The sequence below is a fragment of the Ovis aries genome, chromosome 13 (genome assembly GCF_016772045.2).
Source record: "Ovis aries strain OAR_USU_Benz2616 breed Rambouillet chromosome 13, ARS-UI_Ramb_v3.0, whole genome shotgun sequence".
Lineage (NCBI taxonomy): Eukaryota > Metazoa > Chordata > Mammalia > Artiodactyla > Bovidae > Ovis > Ovis aries.
The window spans coordinates 36,100,968-36,122,944 of NC_056066.1; the positions used below are offsets into that span (position 1 = coordinate 36,100,968).

Here is a 21,977-nt window from a genome sequence, read left to right on the forward strand (position 1 = left end):
CTTTTGACTTCCGATGGGTTTATTTTTGTTAGGATATAGCTGCATCATTCAGTTGAGAAAGATCTGTGCAGAGATAAGAAAGTGAAAGTAAAGTCGCTCCGTTGTGTCCTACTCTTTGCGACCCCATGGACTGTAGTCTACCAGGCTCCTCTGTCCATGGGATTTTCTAGGCAGAAATACTGGGGTGGGTTGCCATTTCCTTCTCCAGGGGATTTTCCCAACCCAGGGGTTGAACCTGGGTCTCCCACATTGTAGGCAGACACTTTACCGTCTGAGCCCCCAGGGAAGTCACAGAGTTAAGAGGGGAAAGTCAAATGAGACCTTGAGAAAGCAACCAAACAAACTCAGATGGTGGGACTTTCTACAGCAGTCTTCCTCTTTTAAGAGTCAGTGCCATAAAAAAATATTCTAGATTAAAAGAGACTAAATAGATATATCAAAAACATAGTGTATGATCCTTATTTGAATCCAGGTTTCATTTGCTTTTTTAAAAGCTCTAAAGGAAATTTTGAGAATTGGGAATATTTGAATCTGAGCTGGATATTTGATTATATCAGGGAATTACTTTTACCTTTCTTAAATGCAAGAATAGTGTAATGATAATGCAAAAGATTGTGCTTATTTTTAAAACATGAAAGTTTTAGTTATACGCTGTTGTATCTGTAACTTGCAAACAGTCTGGAAAAAATGAATACTCATATTGATAGATGACACAAGTAGATCAAATTTTGAAGGCTGTGTCTATTGATGCTTATTTTTACTGTTTTTAAGAAAACTATTAAGGGTGTTTGAAATTTTTCATAGTGAGAAGGGAGGAAAAAAATAAGATCAAAAATTTTTTGAACTTAGGGGAATTAAATTAACATAACTTTTATGGAAGACAGTCTATTGATACATATTTAACTTTAAAATATATAAAATCCTTACCTATTGATTCCATTTCTCAGTGTTTGTCCCTCTTGTTCTGCCCACATTGCCTCCTTCCCTGCCCGCTCATCTTCTTAGCCTGCAAATGCCTCTTTCATTTCTCTTAGTCTATATGCATATAATTCTGACATTTCTGATGAAGTTGAAATAGGGATTTAAATTTACTATTAAAATGTGGAATTCTTGCAATATTCTAATCAATAGTGTATGATAAATCTTTGTTGAATGTCAATGCAAATTTATTTAATTGAATTCAAATCCAAATCAACTATATTATCTTTCCTATCTCTACAGATAATGTAGTGCTCATATACTCAAGTGAGGCTGTATGCCTGAATAAAATCAGAATTTTTTGGCTCAATACTTTATATTTCTAGTGTATATTAGTAAGTTTATAGTATACTCTGAATAAATATCCACTTTAAATCTTGACTTAGCCTAATCACTGGATATAGATAGAGCCACGGATCAATCTAAGTTTATCCGCATGTTTATTAACCTCAGAAATGAAACTAACATTAATTGCATATCTATTTGTAATTATATTGGATATCTCATTAGTAAGGTAATATGACCTGATTTTAATAGATGAGGAAATTCAAGCTTCAGGAGATTAAATATTTGCCCAATATCATGATTCTAGGTAGTAGTCCTGGTATTTGAATACATGATTTATAATTATCTAGTTTCAATTCAGTTCAGTTCAGTCACTCAGTCATGTCTGACTCTTTGTGACCCCATGGACTGCAGCATGCCAGGCTTCCCTGTCCATCACCAACTCCTGGAGCTTATTCAAACTCATGTCCATTGAATCAATGATGCCATTCAACCATCTCAACCTCTGTCGTCCCCTTCTCCTCCTGCCTTCAATCTTTCCCAGCCTCAGGGTCTTTTCCAGTGAGTCAGTTCTTTGCATCAGGTGGCCAAAGTATTGGAGTTTCAGCTTCAGCATCAGTCCTTCCAATGAGTATTCAGGACTGATTTCCTTTAGGATGGACTGGTTGGATCTCCTTGCATTCCAAGGGACTCTTAAGAGTCTTCTTCAACACCACAGTTCTTCTGCTCTTTCAATGGATACACACTTAGGTGTTCATTACTCTTAAATTTATTCCTTTGTCTATTTTGTAATTTTTGAAGAGTATCCACTTATTCATAATCATGAAAAAAAGAAAAAGTAAAAGTGTTAGTCACTCAGTTGTGTCTGACTCTTTGTGACCCCATGGATGGTAGCCTGCCAGATTCCTCTGTCCATGGAATTCTCTAGGCAAGAATAGTGGGTAGCCATTCCCTTCTCCCAGAGAAGGCAATAGCACCCCACTCTAGTACTCTTGCCTGGAAAATCCCATGAACGAAGGAGCCTGGTAGGCTCCAGTCCATTGGGTCTCTAAGAGTCGGACACAACTGAGTGACTTCACTTTCACTTTTTACTTTCTCATTGGAGAAAGGAAATGGCAACCCACTCCAGTGTTCTTGCCTGGAGAATCCCAGGGACGGGGGAGCCTGGTGGGCTGCCGTCTATGGGGTTGCACAGAGTCAGACACGACTGAAGTGACGCAGCAGCAGCAGCAGCAGCAGCAGCAGCAGCAGCAGCAGCAGCAGCAGCAGCAGCAGCAGCAGCAGCATTCTCTTCTCTAGGACATCTTCCTGACCCAGGGATTGAACCTAGGTCTCCTGCATTACAGGCAGACTCTTTACCATCTGAGCCACCAGGAAAACCCCCAGTGATAATACATATCATAAATCATATGATGACAGTCATATAAGTCATAATCATAAAACCCCTCAAATACAGATACAAATGTAAATGTATCCAGTAATGATTTACAATGTCTAACTATTTTGAGAAAGAGTTTATTTTACTACTCCAAATGTTTAGGGATGTTTATAGTTTCATCAGACCACTGTTACAAAATTATTATTTTATATCCAGAAGGGTGGTTGTATGGATGTGACCAAGCATATGAACATTTGCATTGGTTCATTTTATTTCTGCTTTGAGTGAACCTTCCCTCACCTGTCTTTAATGCACCCATCTAAACCATTTGCCTTTTTTTCATGGAAGTAAGAAAAGATAAATTGTTTTATTTGCTTATACAATAAATACGTTATACAGCATTAGTTAAGCCACTTTGCCTGTTTTTATTTTTTAATGAAAGTGCTTGAGTAGAGGTTCACTATGACAGCACTAATATCTGATGACTGTAATGATGACTAACTTCCACTTAACACTTATTGAGAATGAGTTCTTCTCCATGACAAGGACTACCTAGGTACTTGGTCTCTTATCAGTTCAGTTCAGTCACTCAGTCGTGTCCAGTTCTTTGTGACTCCATGGACTGCAGCATGCCAGGCCTCCCTGTCCATCACCAACTCTTGGAGGTTACTAAAACTCATGTTCATTGAGTCGGTGATGCCATCCACCATCTCATCCTCTATCATCCCCTTCTCCTCCTGCCTTCAGTCTTTCCCAGTATCAGGGTCTTTTCAGATCAGTCAGTTCTTCACATCAGGTGGCCAAAGTATTGGAGTTTCCGCTTCAGCATCAGTCCTTTCAATGAATGTTCAGGACTGATTTCCTTTAGGATGGACTGGTTAGATCTCCTTGCAGTCCAAGGGACTCTCAAGAGTCTTCTCCAACACCACAGTTCAAAAGCATCAATTCTTCGGCTATGAGCTTTCTTTATAGTCCAACTCTAACATCCATATATGACTACTGGAAAAACAATAGCCTTGACTAGATGGACCTTTGTTGTCAAAAGTAATGTCTCTGCCTTTTAATAAGCTGTCTAGATTGGCCATAACTTTTCTTCCAAGGAGCAAGCATCTTTTAATTTCATGGCTGCAGTCACCATCTGCAGTGATTTTGGAGCCCCCCACCAAAGTAAAGTCTCTCACTGTTTCCATTGTTTCCCCATCTATTTTCCATGAAGTAGTGGGACCAGATGCCATGATCTTCATTTTCTGAATGTTGAATTTTAAGACAACTTTTTCACTCTCCTCTTTCACTTTCATCAACAGGCTCTTTAGTTCGTCTTCACTTTCTGCCATAAAGGTGGTGTCATCTGCATATCTGAGGTTATTGATACTTCTCCTGGCAATCTTGATTCCAGCTTGTGCTTCATCCAGCCCAGCATTTCTCATGATGTACTCTGCATATAAGTTAAATAAGCAGGGTGACAATATACAGTCTTGATGTACTCCTTCCCAATTTGGAACCAGTCTGTTGTTCCATGTCCAGTTCTAACTGTTACTTCTTGACCTGCATACATATTTCTCAAGAAGCAGATCAAGTGGTCTGGTATTTCCATCTTTTGAAGAATTTTGCATAGTTTGTTGTGATCCACACAGTCAAAGGCTTTGGCATAGTCAATAAAACAGAAATAGATCTTTTTCTGGAACTCTCTTACTTTTTCAGTGATCCAATGGATGTTGGCAATTTGACTCTGGTTCCTCTGCCTTTTCTAAATCCAGGTTGAACATCTGAAATTTCATGTTTCATGTACTGTTGAATCCTGGCTTGGAGAATTTTGAGCAATACTTTCTTAGCGTGTGAGATGCGGGCAATTGTTTGGTAGTTTGAGAATTCTTTGGCATTGCCTTTCTATGGGATTGGAATGAAAACTGACCTTTTCCAGTCCTGTGGCCACTGCCGAGTTTTCCAAATTTGCTGGCATATTGAGTGCAGCACTTTCACAGCATCATCATCCAGGAATTGAAATAGCTCCACTGGAATTCCATCACCTCCACTAGCTTTGTTGTAGTGATGCTTTCTAAGGCCCACTTGACTTCACATTCCAGGATGTCTGGCTCTAGATGAGTGATCACACCATCATGATTATCTGGGTCGTGAAGATCTTTTTTGTACAGTTCTTCTGTGTATTTTTGCCACCTCTTCTTAATATCTTCTGCTTCTGTTAGGTCCATACCATTTCTGTCCTTTATCGAGCCCATCTTTCCATGAAAAGTTCCCTTGGTATCTTTAATTTTCTTGAAGAGATCTCTAGTCTTTCCCATTCTATTGTTTTCCTCTATTTCTTTGCACTGATCACTGAGGAAGGCTTTCTTATCTCTTGCTATTCTTTGGAACTCTGCATTCAAATGGTTATATATTTCCTTTTCTCCTTTTCCTTTCACTTTTCTTCTTTTCACAGCTGTTTGTAAGGCCTCCTCAGACAACCATTTTGCCTTTTTGCATTTCATTTTCTTGGGGATGGTCTTGATCCCTGTCTCCTGTACAGTGTCACAAACCTCCATCCATAGTTCTTCAGGCATTCTGTCTATCAGATCTAATACCTGAATCTATTTGTCACTTCCACTCTATGGTCATAAGGTATTTGATTTAGGTCATACCTGAATGGTCTAGTGGTTTTCCCTACTTTCTTCAATTTAAGTCTGAATTTGGCAATAAGTTGTTCATGATCTGAGCCACAGTCAGCTCCTGGTCTTGTTTTTGCTGACTGTATAGAGCTTCTCCATCTTTGGCTGCAAAGAATATAATCAATCTGATTTTAGTATTGACTATCTGGTGATGTCCATGTGTAAAGTCTTCTCTTGTATTGTTGGAAGAGGGTATTTGCTATGACCAGTGTATTCTCTTGGCAAAACTTTGTAAGCCTTTGCCCTGCTTCATTCTGTATTCCAAGGCCAAATTTGCCTTTTACTCCAGGTATTTCTTGACTTCCTACTTTTGCATTCCAGTCCCCTTTAATGAAAAGGACATCTTTTTTGAGTGTTCGTTCTAGAACGTCTTGTAGGTCTTCATAGAACCGTTCAACTTCAGCTTCCTCAGCATTATTGGTGGGGGCATAGACTCGGATTAATGTGATACTAAATGGTTTGCCTTGGAAACGAACAGAGATCATTCTGTCATTTTTGAGATTGCATCCAAGTACTACATTTTGGACTCTTGTTGACTATGATGGCTACTCTATTTATTCTAAGGGATTCTTGCCCACAGTAGTAGGTTATAATGGTCATCTGAGTGAAATTCACCCATTCCATTCCATTCTAGTTCACTGATTCCTAAAATGTCAATGTTCACTCTTGCCATCTCCTGTTTGACCACTTCTAATTTGCCTTGATGCATGGACCTAACATTCCAGGTTCCTATGCAATATTGCTCTTTACAGCATTGGACTTGACTTCCATCACCAGTCACATCCACAGCTGGGTGTTGTTTTGCTTTGGCTCTGTCTCTTCATTCTTTCTGGAGTTATTTCTCCACTGATCTCCTGTAGCATATTGGGCACCTACCAACCTGGGGTGTTCATCTTTCAGTGTCCTATCTTTTTGCCTTTTCATACTGTTCGTGGGGTTCTCAAGGCAAGAATACTGAAGTGATTTGCCATTCCCTTCTCCAGTGGACCACGTTTTGTCAGAACTCTCCACCATGACCTGTCTGTCTTGGATGCCCCTACACAGCATGGTCATAGTTTCACTGAGTTAGACAAGGCTGTGGTCCATGTGATCAGTTTGGTTAGTTTTCTGTGATTGTGGTTTTCAGTCTGTCCGCCCTCTGATGAGAAGGGTAAGAGGCTTATGGAAGCTTCCTGATGGGGTAGACTGACTGAGGGGGAAACTGGGTCTTATTCAAATGGGCAGTAAATCTGAGTAAATCTTTAATCCAATTTTCTGTTGATGGGTATGGCTGTGTTCCCTCCCTGTTGTTTGACCTGAGGACAAACTATGGTGGAGGTAATGAAGATAATGGTGACCTCCTTCAAAAGGTCCCATGCAGGTCACTTCCGCACTGAGTGCCCCCAGCCCTGCAGCAGGCCACCGCTGACCCATGCCTCTGCCAGAGACTCTTGGATACTCATGGGCTAGTCTGGGTCAGTCTCACGTGGGGTCACGGCTCCTTTCTTCTGGGTCCTGGTGCACACAAGGTTCTGTTTGTGTCCTCCCAGAGTCTGTTTCCCCAGTCCTGTGTAAGTTCTGGCAGCTCTGTGGTGGGTTAATGGCAACCTCCTCCAACAGGGCTTATGCCATACCCAGGTCTCCTGCACCCAGAGCCCCTGCCCCAGTAGTCCGCTGCTGACCTGTACCTCCACAGAAGACAACCAAACACAGTTCTGTCTCAGTCTCTGTGGGGTCTTGGGTCCTGGTGTGGACAAGGTATTTTTGGGCCCTCTGAGCATCTCTGGCGGGTATGGGGTTTGATTCTAAAGGCAGTTTCACCCTCCTACCATCTTGCTGGGGCTTTTCCTTTGCTCTTGAATGTGGGTTATCTCCTCACAGCTGCTCCAGGGCCACACAGCTGCCGCGCCAGCGCCACACAGCTGCCTATATGGACTCCTATAGTCTCTTTAAAAGAATACATAGAGATAGAAACATTAAAACTTTGAGAATTTTTATAAAAGTGTTAAAATTTTTCTAATCATAGTTTTTTTCACAGTCATTAATTCTGACCTGCATTTATGTTTGGAGAAGGCAATGGCACCCCACTCCAGTACTCCTACCTGGGAAATCCCATGGGCAGAGGAGCCTGGTAGGCTGCAGTCCATAGGGTCACGAAGAGTCAGACACGACTGAGTGACTTCACTTTCACTTATCACTTTCATGCATTGGAGAAGGAAATGGCAACCCACTCCAATGTTCTTGCCTGGAGAATCCCAGGGACGGGGAAGCCTGGTGGGCTACCGTCTGTGGGGTCACACAGAGTCGGACAAGACTGAAGTGACTTAGCAGCAGCAGCAGCATTTATGTTTCCATTTTTACAGAATTGCCAATGTGGTTTTAAAATGTATAGATTTCAGTTGCAGTTTATAATGTGGCTTAAGAACATCATGTTCTTTCAGGCTAACCGCATTTAGGTTGAGCCATTGTCTGACAATGGTATTTATCAGCATAATTTGCAAATATTATGACATTTTTAGACACGATGTCAAATTATGGTTTCAAAATAGATGTCCTGGCATTGCCAGACAGCAATTCTGCAACTTCAGCCATACTGGCCATGTGGGTGCAGACCATCCACATTTGTTCATATATGTGGCCTTGGTGGGCAGGCAAGCCAGCCAGACTTCTTAACAATCCTGACAAGAGTTAACACAACAAAAGAAACTGAGACTCATAACAAGCCGTTGTGTGTTTTCTTGTGTTTTTTTCTTTTTATAAAGTGTCAATGAACATGTATTCATCTTTCAAGAACTGTTATTTTGTCAGCCCACAGTTTGATTTCTGTGATAAAGCTGAAGATTTTAGAAACATGTAATTCAGTTTTGTTTTTATAATATCAAAGTATTAATGTAAAATTCTACTGATAATAAAAACAAGAAGAGTTAACATAGTGCTGGAAATGAAATCAGAGCAAGATACTAGTAAAATTAAAGAACTGTACAAAAGGAGACACTACCTGTGTCCATTGAAAATGGACAGTGGTGTAATTAATGCCACCTATGAGCCCATCACTGTATATTCAAAAAGCAATAAAGTTGGAAAGAATATCTATGAAAATGCACTTTCAACCTAGAAGGAACTCCAAATAAAAATTTACTGGTTAGATTTTGAATTTGAATATAGGCTTTTCAAGTATGAGGTTAAAAATGAGTGTATTTGTGTTGAGAGAGATTTTTGATTCAGCAATAAAAGGAGTAGGCAAAGACTTCTGTTTCGGGTCCATTTAACCAATATTCTCTGGCTCAGGAACATGTGCAAAGCATGGTGGGCAGTGGCAGATTCCTGCTGTCAAGGAGATTACACGGCCCTTGGGGAGATAAGATGCATACACACACGACCACACTGCAAAGCAGTATATGATGAGAGCCAGAAACGAGGGCAGCAAAACTCAAAAGGCTCTCAGAGGAGGGAGAAGCCAGAGGATTTGAGGAGGGGTTTTATTGTAGATCTTAAAATATGCATTGTCACAGCGAAAGATGGAGGTGGTGTGGGCAAAGGTCTAGAGCTGGGAGAATCTCTGTGACTTGTGAGTTAACCAGTGTCTCCCCTCTGTGTTCACGTGGAGCCTGACGCCCACATCTCTTAGCAGGGGTCCCCAGTCTCTGGGATCTAATGCCTGGTGATCTGAGTTGGAGCTGATATAATAATAATAGAAATAAAGTGCACAATAAATGTAATGTGCTTGAATTACCCTGAAACCATCCCTTCAACCCCTGGTCCATGGAAAAATTGTCTTCCATGAAACCAGTCCCTGGTGCCAAAAGGTTGGGAACCACTGTCCTATAGCATTTACCAGAATAGATTGCAATGGTCTCTTTATCACCTTCACTAGATTGCAGTTTCCTGAAGGACAGTGAAAATCCGTTTTATTTGCAGAGCCTTTATTCTTGTATTCTTGGAGAAGGCAATAGCAACACACTCTAGTACTCTTGCCTGGAAAATCCCATGGATGGAGGAGCCTGGGAGGTTGCAGTCCGTGGGGTTGCAAAGAGTCAGACATGACTGAGCGACGTCACTTCACTATTCTTGTATTCATATCTTGCTGAAGTGTATTTGTGATCCCCCTAATTAATCCTTATAGCACTTTTGCAGTTATTCCATGCATGTGTTTCCAGCTGGAGTTGCACACGGCCATACTCTGCCTTCTTGTTTCCGCTCTCCTTTTGTAAATGTGTCATCTTCATAGTATTTAGTGCCACATGTTTTGCATTTTTGTGCTTTGAGCTGGTGATCGTCCTGTTTGAAATGGCCCCTAAGCCTAATGCCAGAGTACAAGAAGACTTCCATGTGCCTTACAGAGAAAAATGTGTGTGCTGGATTGCTCGTGGGTTCAGTGTTAATGAATCAAAACTGTATTATTAAGGAAAGTGTCTTTAAACAGAAACACACATAAAACAAGATTATATGTTGATCAGTTAATGAAAGTATTCTCACCAGAGGCTCTTAGGAACAAAACTTCATATTCCCCAGAGAGCAATGATTTGGTATTTACAAATTCACTGCTTACTGTGACTTTATACAATTTAACTACCCTGAGCAACCAGAATTGAGTGTATCTGTTACTTCTGTATGCTCAGCACTTAATGTTTAGTAGGTGGCCACAGAGTTTTATGAGCAAACACCTGAATATAGGGAATTGGGAGGAATAAACCAGCTCATTGGAAATGTTAAATACTGAGTTCAAGACTGGGGTGTGAATACCACGCAGGCAGTGGGAAGCCGTCCGAGACTGTCCCCTGGGAGTGATCTCTCAGTTGTGAACTGTTCACCAAGCGTTAACTGAATGTGTTGGCTGGTGTGATGGATAGAATGAATATCCCTGGGGCCTTGCTTGCAAGGAGATACTGCAGAAGCTCTAAAATACTCTCTCAGCAGGATTAATTTCTATAGGATGGATTGGAATCCATCCTGTAGGGATCTATAGGATGGACTGGAATTGAGAGAAACTGAAGACACAAAACCAAGTTACTGCTGTAGCTATTCACATGAGGTAACAGAGACTACAGTTAGGGTGCTGGCAGGGAGAGAGAGAAGTAGGGGAGACGCTTGACTTACTGTGAAGCAAATCCGCAGTATGACTCGATGCAGAGGATGAGGGAAATGGAGGAACAAGGTTAAACTCTGAAGTTTGCTGCCCTTGACTTTGTTAGTTCCTCTGTTTGCAATTTTTTTTTAAATGTTTTCCTCATCTCAGGTAATTACTCTGTACCATGCTATCTTTTAAGTCATCTGTAATGAGGTCATAGTCCTCATCCATTGTAACTAAGCAGCTGAGGAATTGTCTAGGGTTTGGGGTGGCAGTCAAGGACAGTATATCTGGTTTTAGAATGAACAGTGAATTTTTATTGTTAATTGTGAAATTTTGCCTGGGGTAGGGATCCAAAGTTGAATATCCCTCTTTATAACTGAAAATGTGTGCCATCCCAGTGACTTCCTCTCTAATGACAAGCTATGTCCTGCATTGTATGGCTCAATATTCCTAATGCAAATATTAGTACTGACTACATTGGTGAGAGAGTAGAACAGATTATCATTCACTATTGTTCTCTGGGAAATCACACGTGAAAAAAAATACATAGAGACCCAGGGATCTCCATTAATTATGTTTTCAGTGGCATGTGTAAAACAGTAAGCTTTTCTAAGTTGGTAAAGTAAATCCTTCATTGTGAAGTACAGTGTATTCACCATCTTTCTTTATACTTTCTGTAAACTGAGAAATAAAATCTTTAATTTCCCTTAGCAAGATAGTGAAAGAGAGCTTTAGTTTTAGAAAACTATTTAGTTAAACATGGGGTTAAAACACTTTCTCAATGTACTTTTTCTCATTAAAGATCATCTTTTAAAGAGATAGTTTATATCTTACTATAAGCTATTTGCACTTCCAATTTTTGTAAGGTTATGGAAAACTTATATCCAACTTGGAACCTTTTGAATAATACTTTTTTTTTTCTGGCAAACTCATCTCAGATAATCAAGAAATGTAGTATTTTTAGTCAATTGTCAAGAAAAAATATTGAATGGCACTAAGCTAGGAATATTTATTCTATCTGTGGCTAAGTACTACATGTATTTAACTCGAGGTTTAAAATCAAAGGAATTTTGATTTCTTTATCTTTTTCCATCTGCTCATAGTTTAGTATATCTTTCTGAACAAAGCCATGTTTGTAAAGGATATTAAGTTTTGTTTGGCCTTCTTTTCAACTGTGAGTACTCAACGGACCTTAATGCGAGGTTATGCTCCCTGGACTGATTGATGCATAAACAGAAGACAGATGGTGTGGAGATGACTCTGATGATAATTCATTTTTCAGCTAGTCAAGAAGATATTTTGATTACAGTGTGTTTAAGTAATTATAACACAGTCTGCAATGTTAGTCTCTCTGGGAAGCAAGCACATGGAAAACAAGTTACATGTTATTGCTGCCCAACAAAGGAGGCAGTGTGGCGTAATGATTTTAATTCCTAGTGCTAGATTAGGACTGGAGGAGTTTAAAATATGTCATGCTGTACGGTAAGTCAATTAAACATAGACCAAATAAAAAAGGTTACTGCACAGTTTTGAGGCGTAAATATTTGTCTTGGAAAGTATTTAGATGTTACTATATGAAAGAAATCAGTATTTTTGCATTCAGGCAACAGTCTGTATACAGCTAATTAAAAATTACATGGCTTGATTTTTAGTTTATGTGAATCATAATTATTATAGAGCTTGCTTTCTGCATCATGAGTGTAAAACTGAAATCAGAGAACTGATAAATCAACAGCATGTTAAGTCCCTGCAGTTGTTAAAGTTTTTGGGGAAAAAAAAAAAAGCTAAGCAAAATGTCAAAACGAGAGAAAAAGAATTAGAACTGTGTGGATACGCCATTTAAATTTTATTTTCATGTACTAATTACAGTATATACGTCTGGGTTTTTTTGTTGTTGTTGTTTGTTTCACAATAGGATAATTGATCGCTTAGATGGAGTTCGTTTGTTGTGGTCCCTGCTAAAAAATCCTCACCCAGACGTGAAGGCCAGTGCAGCTTGGGCCCTCTGTCCCTGCATCCAGAATGCAAAGGTAAGAAGAGACCACAAGTCAGTCCATCATAGAATCTAATACCATGGTGAATGATGTTACCCCAGGTCACCAACTGCTTTTCACTTCTTTATGGTCAGATTTTTACCTGGGAAAAAGAATGCTGAACTTTTGTGCCAAAATAATTTTTGAGCAATACCTTTTCCTGGTCAGTTTTTAGACGTCAAATGAAACTGGGCTAAAATGGCAGAGCTTACTGTGTTCTACCTGGCTGGTGGAATTGAGACAAATACCACAGGTACATTAAGGGGAAGGAAAATATACTGTTCTTACCTCTTGGGTGAAAAGAAAATTACATTATTGCTACTTTCAGAAGCCCGAGATAACCTCTATCTTACTTACTGCCTGATTTACTACCATGAAAAATCACTTAAGTTCTTTGTTACCTTGAAAAAGTCACATAATGTCATGAATTGCACTTTTCTTATCTGTTAATAAAGACTAGATGTAAAGTCTAGAGATTTCTCTCTGTCGAGCATTTTTACAGAAAGCATTTAATTCCTGTAATAAATTTAACATGCCTCTATCTTCCTAATATTTGTGACTAGATGTAATTGTAAAAAGTGAATTGTGATATATACTAATATTTACTGGTTAATGGACTGCTTTTTTAATAACAACGAAAGAGGAAAAAATTAAAACCCCTCAAATGTCAAGCCTATAGGAAAATGAATAACCAGATGACAGCACAGTCGTACTATGTCATCCAGTGCAGCAGTAAAAAATGAATGTACTTCAGCAATGTCTGCGTTGCTATCAGTATATCTCATGAACATACTGACCAAAATAAAAGCAAGTTTCAGAAGCAGAGATACAATATAATCCTACTATATAAGGTCCAAAATTTTTTTTAAATATAAAATATAAATGATATTATTTAGGGAGTAAGAAAGAAGCCTATTGAAGAAAGGTTGCTACACATCTTTGAAGGATTTCTTTAAGGATATTCTTTAAGAAAGATCTTAATCCTCCTTAAACAATCTTTCATATCTTTAATTATCTTAATTATCTTTAAGAAAAGCTAATTGGTTTTAGAGACAAGCCAAGACTGATAAGCAGAACTAACTTCAGAGGAACAGAAGACAAAATTAAATTTTAAAAATTAACATCCTTAGAATGACCCAAGGGATACTGCTAAGCCCAAAATGGCTAAATAAAAAGTATTCATAGATTAAGAAAGGGCTTATGGAAATTAAAAATATATTTGGAAAACAATAACTTTAATAAAAGAGACAAATACTACATTATGTATGGTACTAGGATATGACTGAGCAATTAATCTGGGTGATAAAGTCTAGTAAACAACTAAAAATGTAAAGTAAATGTAAAAAAGAAAATAAGAATGGGAAGCACACAAAAGGAAAGCAAAAGGAATAAACAGTCATTTATAAAAGGAGGAGGTGGTTTCTATAAGCTGAAGAGTTGAAGAAAGACTCTAGTCTCCAGATTGAAAGATGCATTTAGTGCCAAGTAGGGAAAATGAATTTATCTATACCTAGACACAAATTCAAATTTGGCATTTCCAGAAATTAAAGGAAAGGAAAAAGTTGTATAAGAACAAGAATCACGCCATTATTAAACTTAACATCATTCACAGTGAATTCTAAGGAAAATGGAACAAAAATATTTCTGTCTTTAAAGGAAAGCATTTTTTATCCTGGAATTCTATGTCCTGCAAAACTAGCACCTGAGTGAGTATAGGGTAAGGATGGAATAAAGACATTGTTCTTTTAGAAATGTTGGGATTCAGGAAAGTTATCCTCCATGAGTCTTTTCTGAAAAAAAATTTACTTTAGAATGTTTTCCAGCAAAACAGAAGATTATAAGGAAGAAAATAACATGCGTTATAGAAATAATAATAAATAAATCATTAGAATTTTTGCTAAATAAGAATTTGTATTATAATAGGGCTTTCAATTTTTATCAAATTATTAAGAAAGAATTTCTTTAAAAGTAATGGCATAAAATAAAAGCCATTAAAATAAAACATGGTATTGTCATAGTAACAATCTGAATCTAAACTATCAGATGATTAGGAAAGCATGTTAGGTAGTGGAAGGTAATAGGTAAAAACATAGCAAAGGTCTTGCCTTTTCCTGGAGAAGCTTGTTAGAGATACTGGTTAACTCTCAATCATCATTGAAAATAGGAATTTAATATTATCATTGGTGATGTACCATTTTTATGGATAACATTTCTATTAATGTTGTTGTTATATGTTAATTACATCCTTTATTCCTATGGATTTCAACTCAAAATCTGCCTACTTATTAATTGGCTTTAAAAGATTTTCTAATGTTTTCGTATTCATTATTCTTGCCCAGGATTTCTGTCTTGAATACCCAACCGGTCTTCTTTGCTAACAACCTAAACTTAACCACATTCAAACTTTAAAAACAACCCATCTTGTCTGTGTTTAAACCCTTGGCCCGAAGGACCAGTCTAGACCCAAGCCTCCATGCTAGACTTAGTCGTGTCCAACTCTGTGCAGCCTCATAGACGGCAGTCCACCAGGCTCCCCTGTTCCTGGGATTCTCCCTCCAAGAACACTGGAGTGGGTTGCCATTTCCTTCTCCAATGCATGAAAGTGAAAAGTGAAAGGGAAGTTGCTCAGTCATGTCCAACTCTTCGCGACCCCATGGACTGCAGCCTCCCAGGCTCCTCCGTCCATGGGATTTTCCAGGCAAGAGTACTGGAGTGGGGTGCCATTGCCTTCTCTGCCAAGCCTCCATAGAGAGCTCCATTCCTCCTGAACCTCTCTTGCCTTCCACTGCCCTCCACTCCCACCAAAGACCACATGGACTATAGCCAGCCAGGCTTCTCTGTCCATGGAATTCTCCAGGCAAGAATACTGGAGTGGGTAGCCATTCCCTTCTCTAGGTTAATCCACTTAGTTATGTTCAATTTAGAATCTTCAAGTAGTATTTTGTATATTCTATTGTTTGGAGGTGAATTTAAATTGTTTTCAAATAAGAGTAAGTTCTGTGGGAGAATAGAGGCAGGAAACACTTTGAACATGCCGGGCATCCTGCTCACAGTGAAGTAACAGAATCAGATGAGGTCCTGCCAAATACTTTGGCCCATTCTTCCTTCCCTCTCTTCCTCATGCGTCCTTGTTTCAGGTAAGTTTGTGACTCAGCTTTCTAGGAAAAATGTCCTTTTATTTGGTAAGAAAGCATTTCCACATTTTTCACGTAAGATACTTTTGCAAGTCACTTTAGAATTATTAACTTATGAATCATAGGAGTTGGCATCATTTTGAAATAAATAACTTCTTTGTCTAGATTAATGGCATTGACAGCAATGCGGCTATTGTCAGTTATATCCAAGGGCAGCCGCAGTGGGAAGAGAGTAGAAGGCATGTCTTCAGACAGGTCATTTCTACTTCAGGGTCCCTGAACATCTGTCAGGCATCGTAAAAGCTGAGCACACTACGTACGTGTCCATGTGGAGTCGACGTGGTGAGATGTCAGCTGTTGAAGACAGATGTTACCCATTCTTTACACTGTTAACAGCATATCCATGAGAACACATTTTCAGATCTGTTAAGAAAATGAGATGTGAAAATTACATGTAGTGAATGGACTGCCTCTTTTCTTGCAGGGAAATATTTAAAGCTCCCTATCAGTGAATGAGTGAGGCAAGAGTAGTTCAGTAATGAATTAATTGTGACAAATTAAGAGTCACTACGTAAGCTGCCACTGGACTTGCATTGTATTATGTTGTAATTAGATGTATTAACAAACGGAATGTGGGGTTTTTGTAGTACAGAATGTTGACATTTTTCCCAGGAGGCCAGTGTCTCAGCTAGAAGCTTCAAATATTCCTTCATTCTGGAGGAAGCCTATATATTATAGTTTTTGATCAGTTATTGGTGATTAAAAAATGTACTAAGTAAAAGGTAAATGTTTTACCAGCCTAATAATTATCTGTCCGTACCTTATATGATTGAAAAATCAGGGTGTGAAATGTAAGTCTGTTTTATGGCCTTAAACTTTAAAGAGTATTTAAGATAGGAAATGAGCATCTTCAGTTTAAAAGCTGCTCAACGTTCTTCAGTCTCTCAAGATCTAAAGAACAGAGGCTGAACTAAAAGTGAACTAAGTATAAAAATTCACTGCATATTTTTCTAAGTAGTTTTATTTAAAAGGATTTATTTAAGACTTAAGGAAAGTTTGTTGTTGTTTTCCCGTTAAGATTACTGAAAAGGACAGAGATAATAAGATGTGACCTCTGTAGTGATGTTATTTAGTAAAATTCGTGAGCTGCAAGTCTGGCTGCAGATGAAGAGCTGTTTTGTAAAAAGTGCAAGATATTTGTAAATGGAAGTGAAAAGCTGTCCCTTTCCAGCTGAATGATCAAACGTACTTCGGAGAAAAACAGTGGTTGAACAGGTGTTCAGCATTATGAACTTGTGATGTAAAGAATGTAAAACTGAATCTGGCAAAGATCCATGTATTAAATTCTTTGTTCTTAAGAACCAAAATTTCCTGCTGCAGAAAATCAACTCAAATTTGTGCTCTGTGAACAATGAGATAATGAAAAATTACAGAATTCACATAAAGAATGTATAAATATGTTACACCACTTACCTCAAGCATTTTTCCAGCATTGATAAGAGCATGTTTCTTTTTTAAACTACGACTGCCTTTTTTAATATTTTCTTTTTGTGATTGATGTGAGATAGTACTTAATTTTCTTAATTCTGTTCGTTTTCATTAATGACTTTTAAAAGTTTTTGTTCATAAAAAGTAGAAAGTGTTAGTCGCTCAGTCATGTGCAACTCAGTGCGATCCCATGGACTGTAGCCCACCAGGCTCATTGGCCTTTTTATAAGAAATGATTCACATAATTCATATTAATTTGCAGTCACCACTTCCTTGTGAATTAGATGGGAAACAGGTATCTTATTTTGAAATAAATACTCTCTATAATTAAAACAGCTGTCACACTAGGAAGAAAACTCAACCTGTCTACCAAATCAGTAATATATCTATGCGATCACTTGGCCTTGTAACCTTCTTAAACCCAACTTTGCTACTTGTTTAGAAAGTAGTATTTGGTTGTGAATTTTTATCTCAAGGTGGGGAAAAAATCTCTAGTAACTTCAAAACCAGTGGCCTCAGGATCTGCCCCAAACAGAAGCCAATTAGAAGATGTTTGAGAGCTATTCCCCAAAAGAAAGGAGAAAAAGTTAATTTCTGAGAGATTAGAATACAAGCTTGGGAAGTTTTAGTTTCCTGACTACAGGTGTGACAGAACATAGCTGATGAAACTGGGCAGGAATCTGACATCACCCTCTGTTTAACTTCAGCTGCCCAATGAGCCGTGTCCAATGAGGAAGCCAGAGAGAGCCTGGACAAGAAGTACATAGAGCTGTAATTTCACACTGAGACGACGGCCACAGACACAGCTTAAGGAGCTCGAATTTGGTCATGTTTGGGCCAGAGAATGTATAGCTGTCCATCATGTGCCAAAGAAGCTGCACAGGTTCTTAAAACACCGAAAAGCTGTTTAAAACGAAATCTGTGTTTGGTGGCCTACCTATCTAGGGTCGGCTGTTATTTTCAAGTCACCAAACAGTTCCAAGTATGCTCCTTATCTAGCCCATGGTTTCTAAAATCCTGTAAACTAAAGTGAACTGTTTTACAGATATTTTTTCTGTGCGGCTGATTTTCAGCTTGGGACATAAAGGGCCACAACAGGTGAGGGTGTGATTAAGCTTGTCTTCAGATCCCAGCTGAAAGGACCACTATCTGTGGGGCAGATGTGTTGCTTTCACCTGGATTCCCCTCCTACCCTGTGACTGCTTCCCCTTCCAGGCTTCTCAGCCCCTGTTCTGAAGAGGGCTGCAATGAGGTTGCTAGTTTAGGATGCCCCCTGCTTTGGGAGCATGGAGACTTAGCCTATGGACCATCAGGGACATCCCCATTTAACCATTTATTTGAAAGTACAGTTTATCTGTCCCATCACTTCATGGCAAATAGATGGGAGAAAAGTGGAAACAGTGACATATTTTATTTTCTTGGGCTCCAAAATTACTGCGCAGAGTGACTGCAGCCACAAAGTTAAAAGACTCTTGCTCCTTGGAAGAAAAGCTATGACAAACCTAGAAGGCATATTAAAAAGCAGAGACATCACTTTGCTGGCAAAAGTATGTATAGTCAAAACTATGGTTTTTCCTGTAGTCATATACAGATGACATAAAGAAGGCTGAGCATCGAAGAATTGATACTTTCAAACTATGGTGCTGAAGAAGACTCTTGAAAGTCCCTTGGACAGCAAGGAGATCAAACCAGTCAATCCTAAGGAAACCAACCCTTAATATTCATTGGAAGGACTGATGCTGAAGTTCCAATACTTTGGTCCCCTGATGTGAAGAGCTGATTCATTGGAAAATACCCTGATGCTGGGAAAGATTGAGGGCAGGAGGAGAAGGGGGCGATAGAGGATGAGATGGTTGGATGGCATCACCAACTCAATGGATATGAGTTTGAGCAAACTCTGGGAGATGGTAAAGGACAGGGAAGCCTGACATGCTGCAGTCCCATGGAGTCACAAAGAGTCGGCACGACTTTAGCTACTGAACTACAGCTTATCAGCTACCAGTTACTTCGTTAAATGAAAAATGTCATCCATTAAGTTACATCATTATCTCCCACTCAGCCAAGAACTCCCAGGAACACACCCTGTACTTGACCACCATCAGAAACTATGCCAACACAGTTCACAGACTTGGACATTGACTAGGACCCCAGTTTCTGATGCAGTGTTGTGTCTCTCCATCTCTCTGGGCACATAGTATTTTTAATTCTTCTAAATTGAAACATGGTTGTTTACAATATGATATAAGCTTCAGGTGTACAACACAGTGATTCACAATTTTTAAAAGTTAGATTCCATTTATAGTTACTATAAAATATTGGCTGTATACCCTGAAAGCAGGCACACTTGTTCCTGATCTTGGAGAGAAACTTTCAGTCTTTCACCATTGAGTATGATCTCAGCTGTGGGTTTTTCCTACTTGGCCTGTATTATGTTGAGATCATTTTCTTCTATTCCTAGTTTGTTGAACTTAAAAAAAAAAATCATATGAGGACATTAAGTTTTGTCAAATACTTTTTCTGCAGCAACTGACATGCTCTTACAGGTTTGACCTTTATTCTGTTAATGTAGGGCAGTATATTGATTTTCTTGTGTTGAATCACCCATGCATGCATGCTAAGTCCCTTCAATTGTGTCAACTCTTTGGATTGTACCCTGCCAGGCTTCTCTGTCCATGGGATTCTCCAGGCAAGAAGACTGGAGTGGGTTGCCATGCCCTCCTCCAGGGGCTCTTCCTGACACAGGGATCAAACCAGCGTCTGTTACATCTCCTGCACTGGCAGAAGGGTTTTTTTACCACTAGTGCCACCTGGGAAGCCCTGAATTACTCATATTTACTAGGTATTAATTCTACTTTGTCATAGGGTATAATCCTACTGAATTTGGTTTGCTAGTGTTTTGTTGAGGAGTGTGGTTCTCCTTTATATTGTCTTCATCTGACTTTGGTGTCAAAGTAATGCTAGCCTCAATACACTGCCTTTGGGAGTGGTACCTCCTCTTCAATTCTTTGGAGGAGTTTGATGTTTGCTGTTAATTCTTATTTAAATGTTCTGTAGAATTTGCAAGTGAAACTATCTGGTCCTGGAGCTTTTGTTTGTTTGAGGTTTTTGATTACTGATTCAATTTCCTTACTAGTTATAGATCTATTTATATATTCTATTTCTTTCTGGTTTAGTTGGTGTAGGTTATGTGTGTCTCATTGTTTGCTAAACCCAGGGTAGACAGGCAGGGAAGCTGGAAGAAAATGGAAAACTGGAAAAAGTCCCTACGAGGAGCCCTAGCTACTGCAGACAGTATTGCAGCTGCAAGGCCAAAATGCTTTATTCACTAATGGTTGATGCTTCTGCAGTGGGTTGCAAGGCTTTTCACGTGGTGCTTATGTAGGCATGATGCATGTGCGCTCTGCTATAAATGATATCAGCTGTTGCATCATACCATGCAAAGTCATTGTTTACAGACTTTGTAAACAACGTGGGACGAGAGAGAGAGAGAACATGAGGTGAGAGCCTGACCACCGCCCTTTTGGCTGATTGTTATTTCCCTACAATGCGTTTCTAGAAATGTATCCATTTCTTCTAGGTTATCCAATTTGTTGGCATACAATTGTTGATAGCATTCTGTTGCAATCCTTTTTATTCCTCTAAATTGTCTTGTACCTTCTTTCATTTTGGATTTGGAGTCTTTTTTTTCCCCCCGCTTCCTTAATCTAGCTAAGGATTTGCCAGTTTTGTTGATCTTTTTGAGTTTCCAACTCTTGGTTTAATTGATTTTTCTCTACTGTTTTTCTGTTTTCTTCTTTAGGAAATAGTTATTTCTTCTTTAACTCAGTGGTTATTTACAAGTGTGTTGTTTAATTACTGATGAGGAAATGGAAAGTTCGAGAAGGTAGTGCTCAAATCAATACAGCCAATAGTAATGAAACCAAGCTATGCTCCCAGCTGCTCTCACTATGGGACTTAAAATCTTAAACCAGGGCTTCCCAAACTTTGATGCACATTGGAATTGTCACCTAAAGACCTTATGGGTGCTGGTTCCCACCCCCACATGCTTTGTTTCACTTGGCCCAACTTGAGCTGATGGAACATTAAAAGGTCTCCCAGGTGATGCTAATGTGCCACAAAGTTTAAGAACTACTGCCTTAACAACTGTACTTTTACCTTCTTAAGGATTTTTTTTTTTAAGATGAGAATGCTTGGATAAATTATTGACCTCTAAATATCCTAGGTAGCTTACTTGGTTTCTCAAAGGACAGTATTAAACAGAAATAAATAAATTTTACCATGTGAAATTTAATCGAAAGCTTATCTCTTTTACATGAAAATCGTCCAACCCAATTTATACAATAAAAAGTAGCTAGAATCCTCACAAATGCAGAATAGGAGAGTGTTAGCTATACAGTAACTCACTTGTAAAAGATGTAGGAGTTTTGGCTGAATTTCAGAGCTTAACATGAATTCATTGGCCCTGTACCTGCTGAAGTAGCCGCCACAGCAGAAGCACCAAGTGGAGCTCTTGGAGGTGAGAAGTCTGCCAAGTTCTGCTCCAGTCAGACTACGTCTGCTAAATTCTAGGTGTGTTCTCAGAGAATCTGATAAATGAGAGGGAAGACCGATGAAAACTACTTACTATGAAAATCAGTTACAGGTACACAGAAGAGGAGGAAGACCAGAGAGCCAGTTTCAAATGTTAGAACATTCCTGAGCATTAGGATTCATTGCAGGTGTTAGGTTGGTGCAAACGTAATGGTGGTTTTGGACCATGAATTTTAAATCATTATAACTAGGTTCAAACACATCTTTATTAATCAAAACAGGAACCATTCCAGTCAACACCTTTTTGCCAACGAGAAATAAGTTTGCTTATTCCTGTAGCATAAAAATCCACTCTTTAGGATTTGATGAACTCTGCCTCCTGCTGGTTGTGGACGAGTTTACCCTGCAAAAAATTGTCAAGATGCTTGAAGTGTAATT

At 39.0% G+C, this 21,977-nt stretch overlaps 1 protein-coding gene across 4 annotated transcripts in view; it reads left to right on the forward strand.

The window, feature by feature from the left end:
* Window positions 1–21,977, forward strand: part of ODAD2 (outer dynein arm docking complex subunit 2) — a 172,856-nt gene that overhangs the window by 95,488 nt on the left and 55,391 nt on the right. For 3 of the 4 annotated variants that reach the window (XM_015099632.4, XM_042230650.2, XM_060397454.1), the window contains one exon: window positions 12,270–12,384. The exons of the other annotated variant lie outside the window; for it this stretch is intronic. In XM_015099632.4, coding sequence (XP_014955118.1) covers window positions 12,270–12,384 — 115 coding nt within the window. The remainder of the gene's footprint in view (window positions 1–12,269; window positions 12,385–21,977) is intronic. 4 annotated transcript variants of the gene reach the window in all.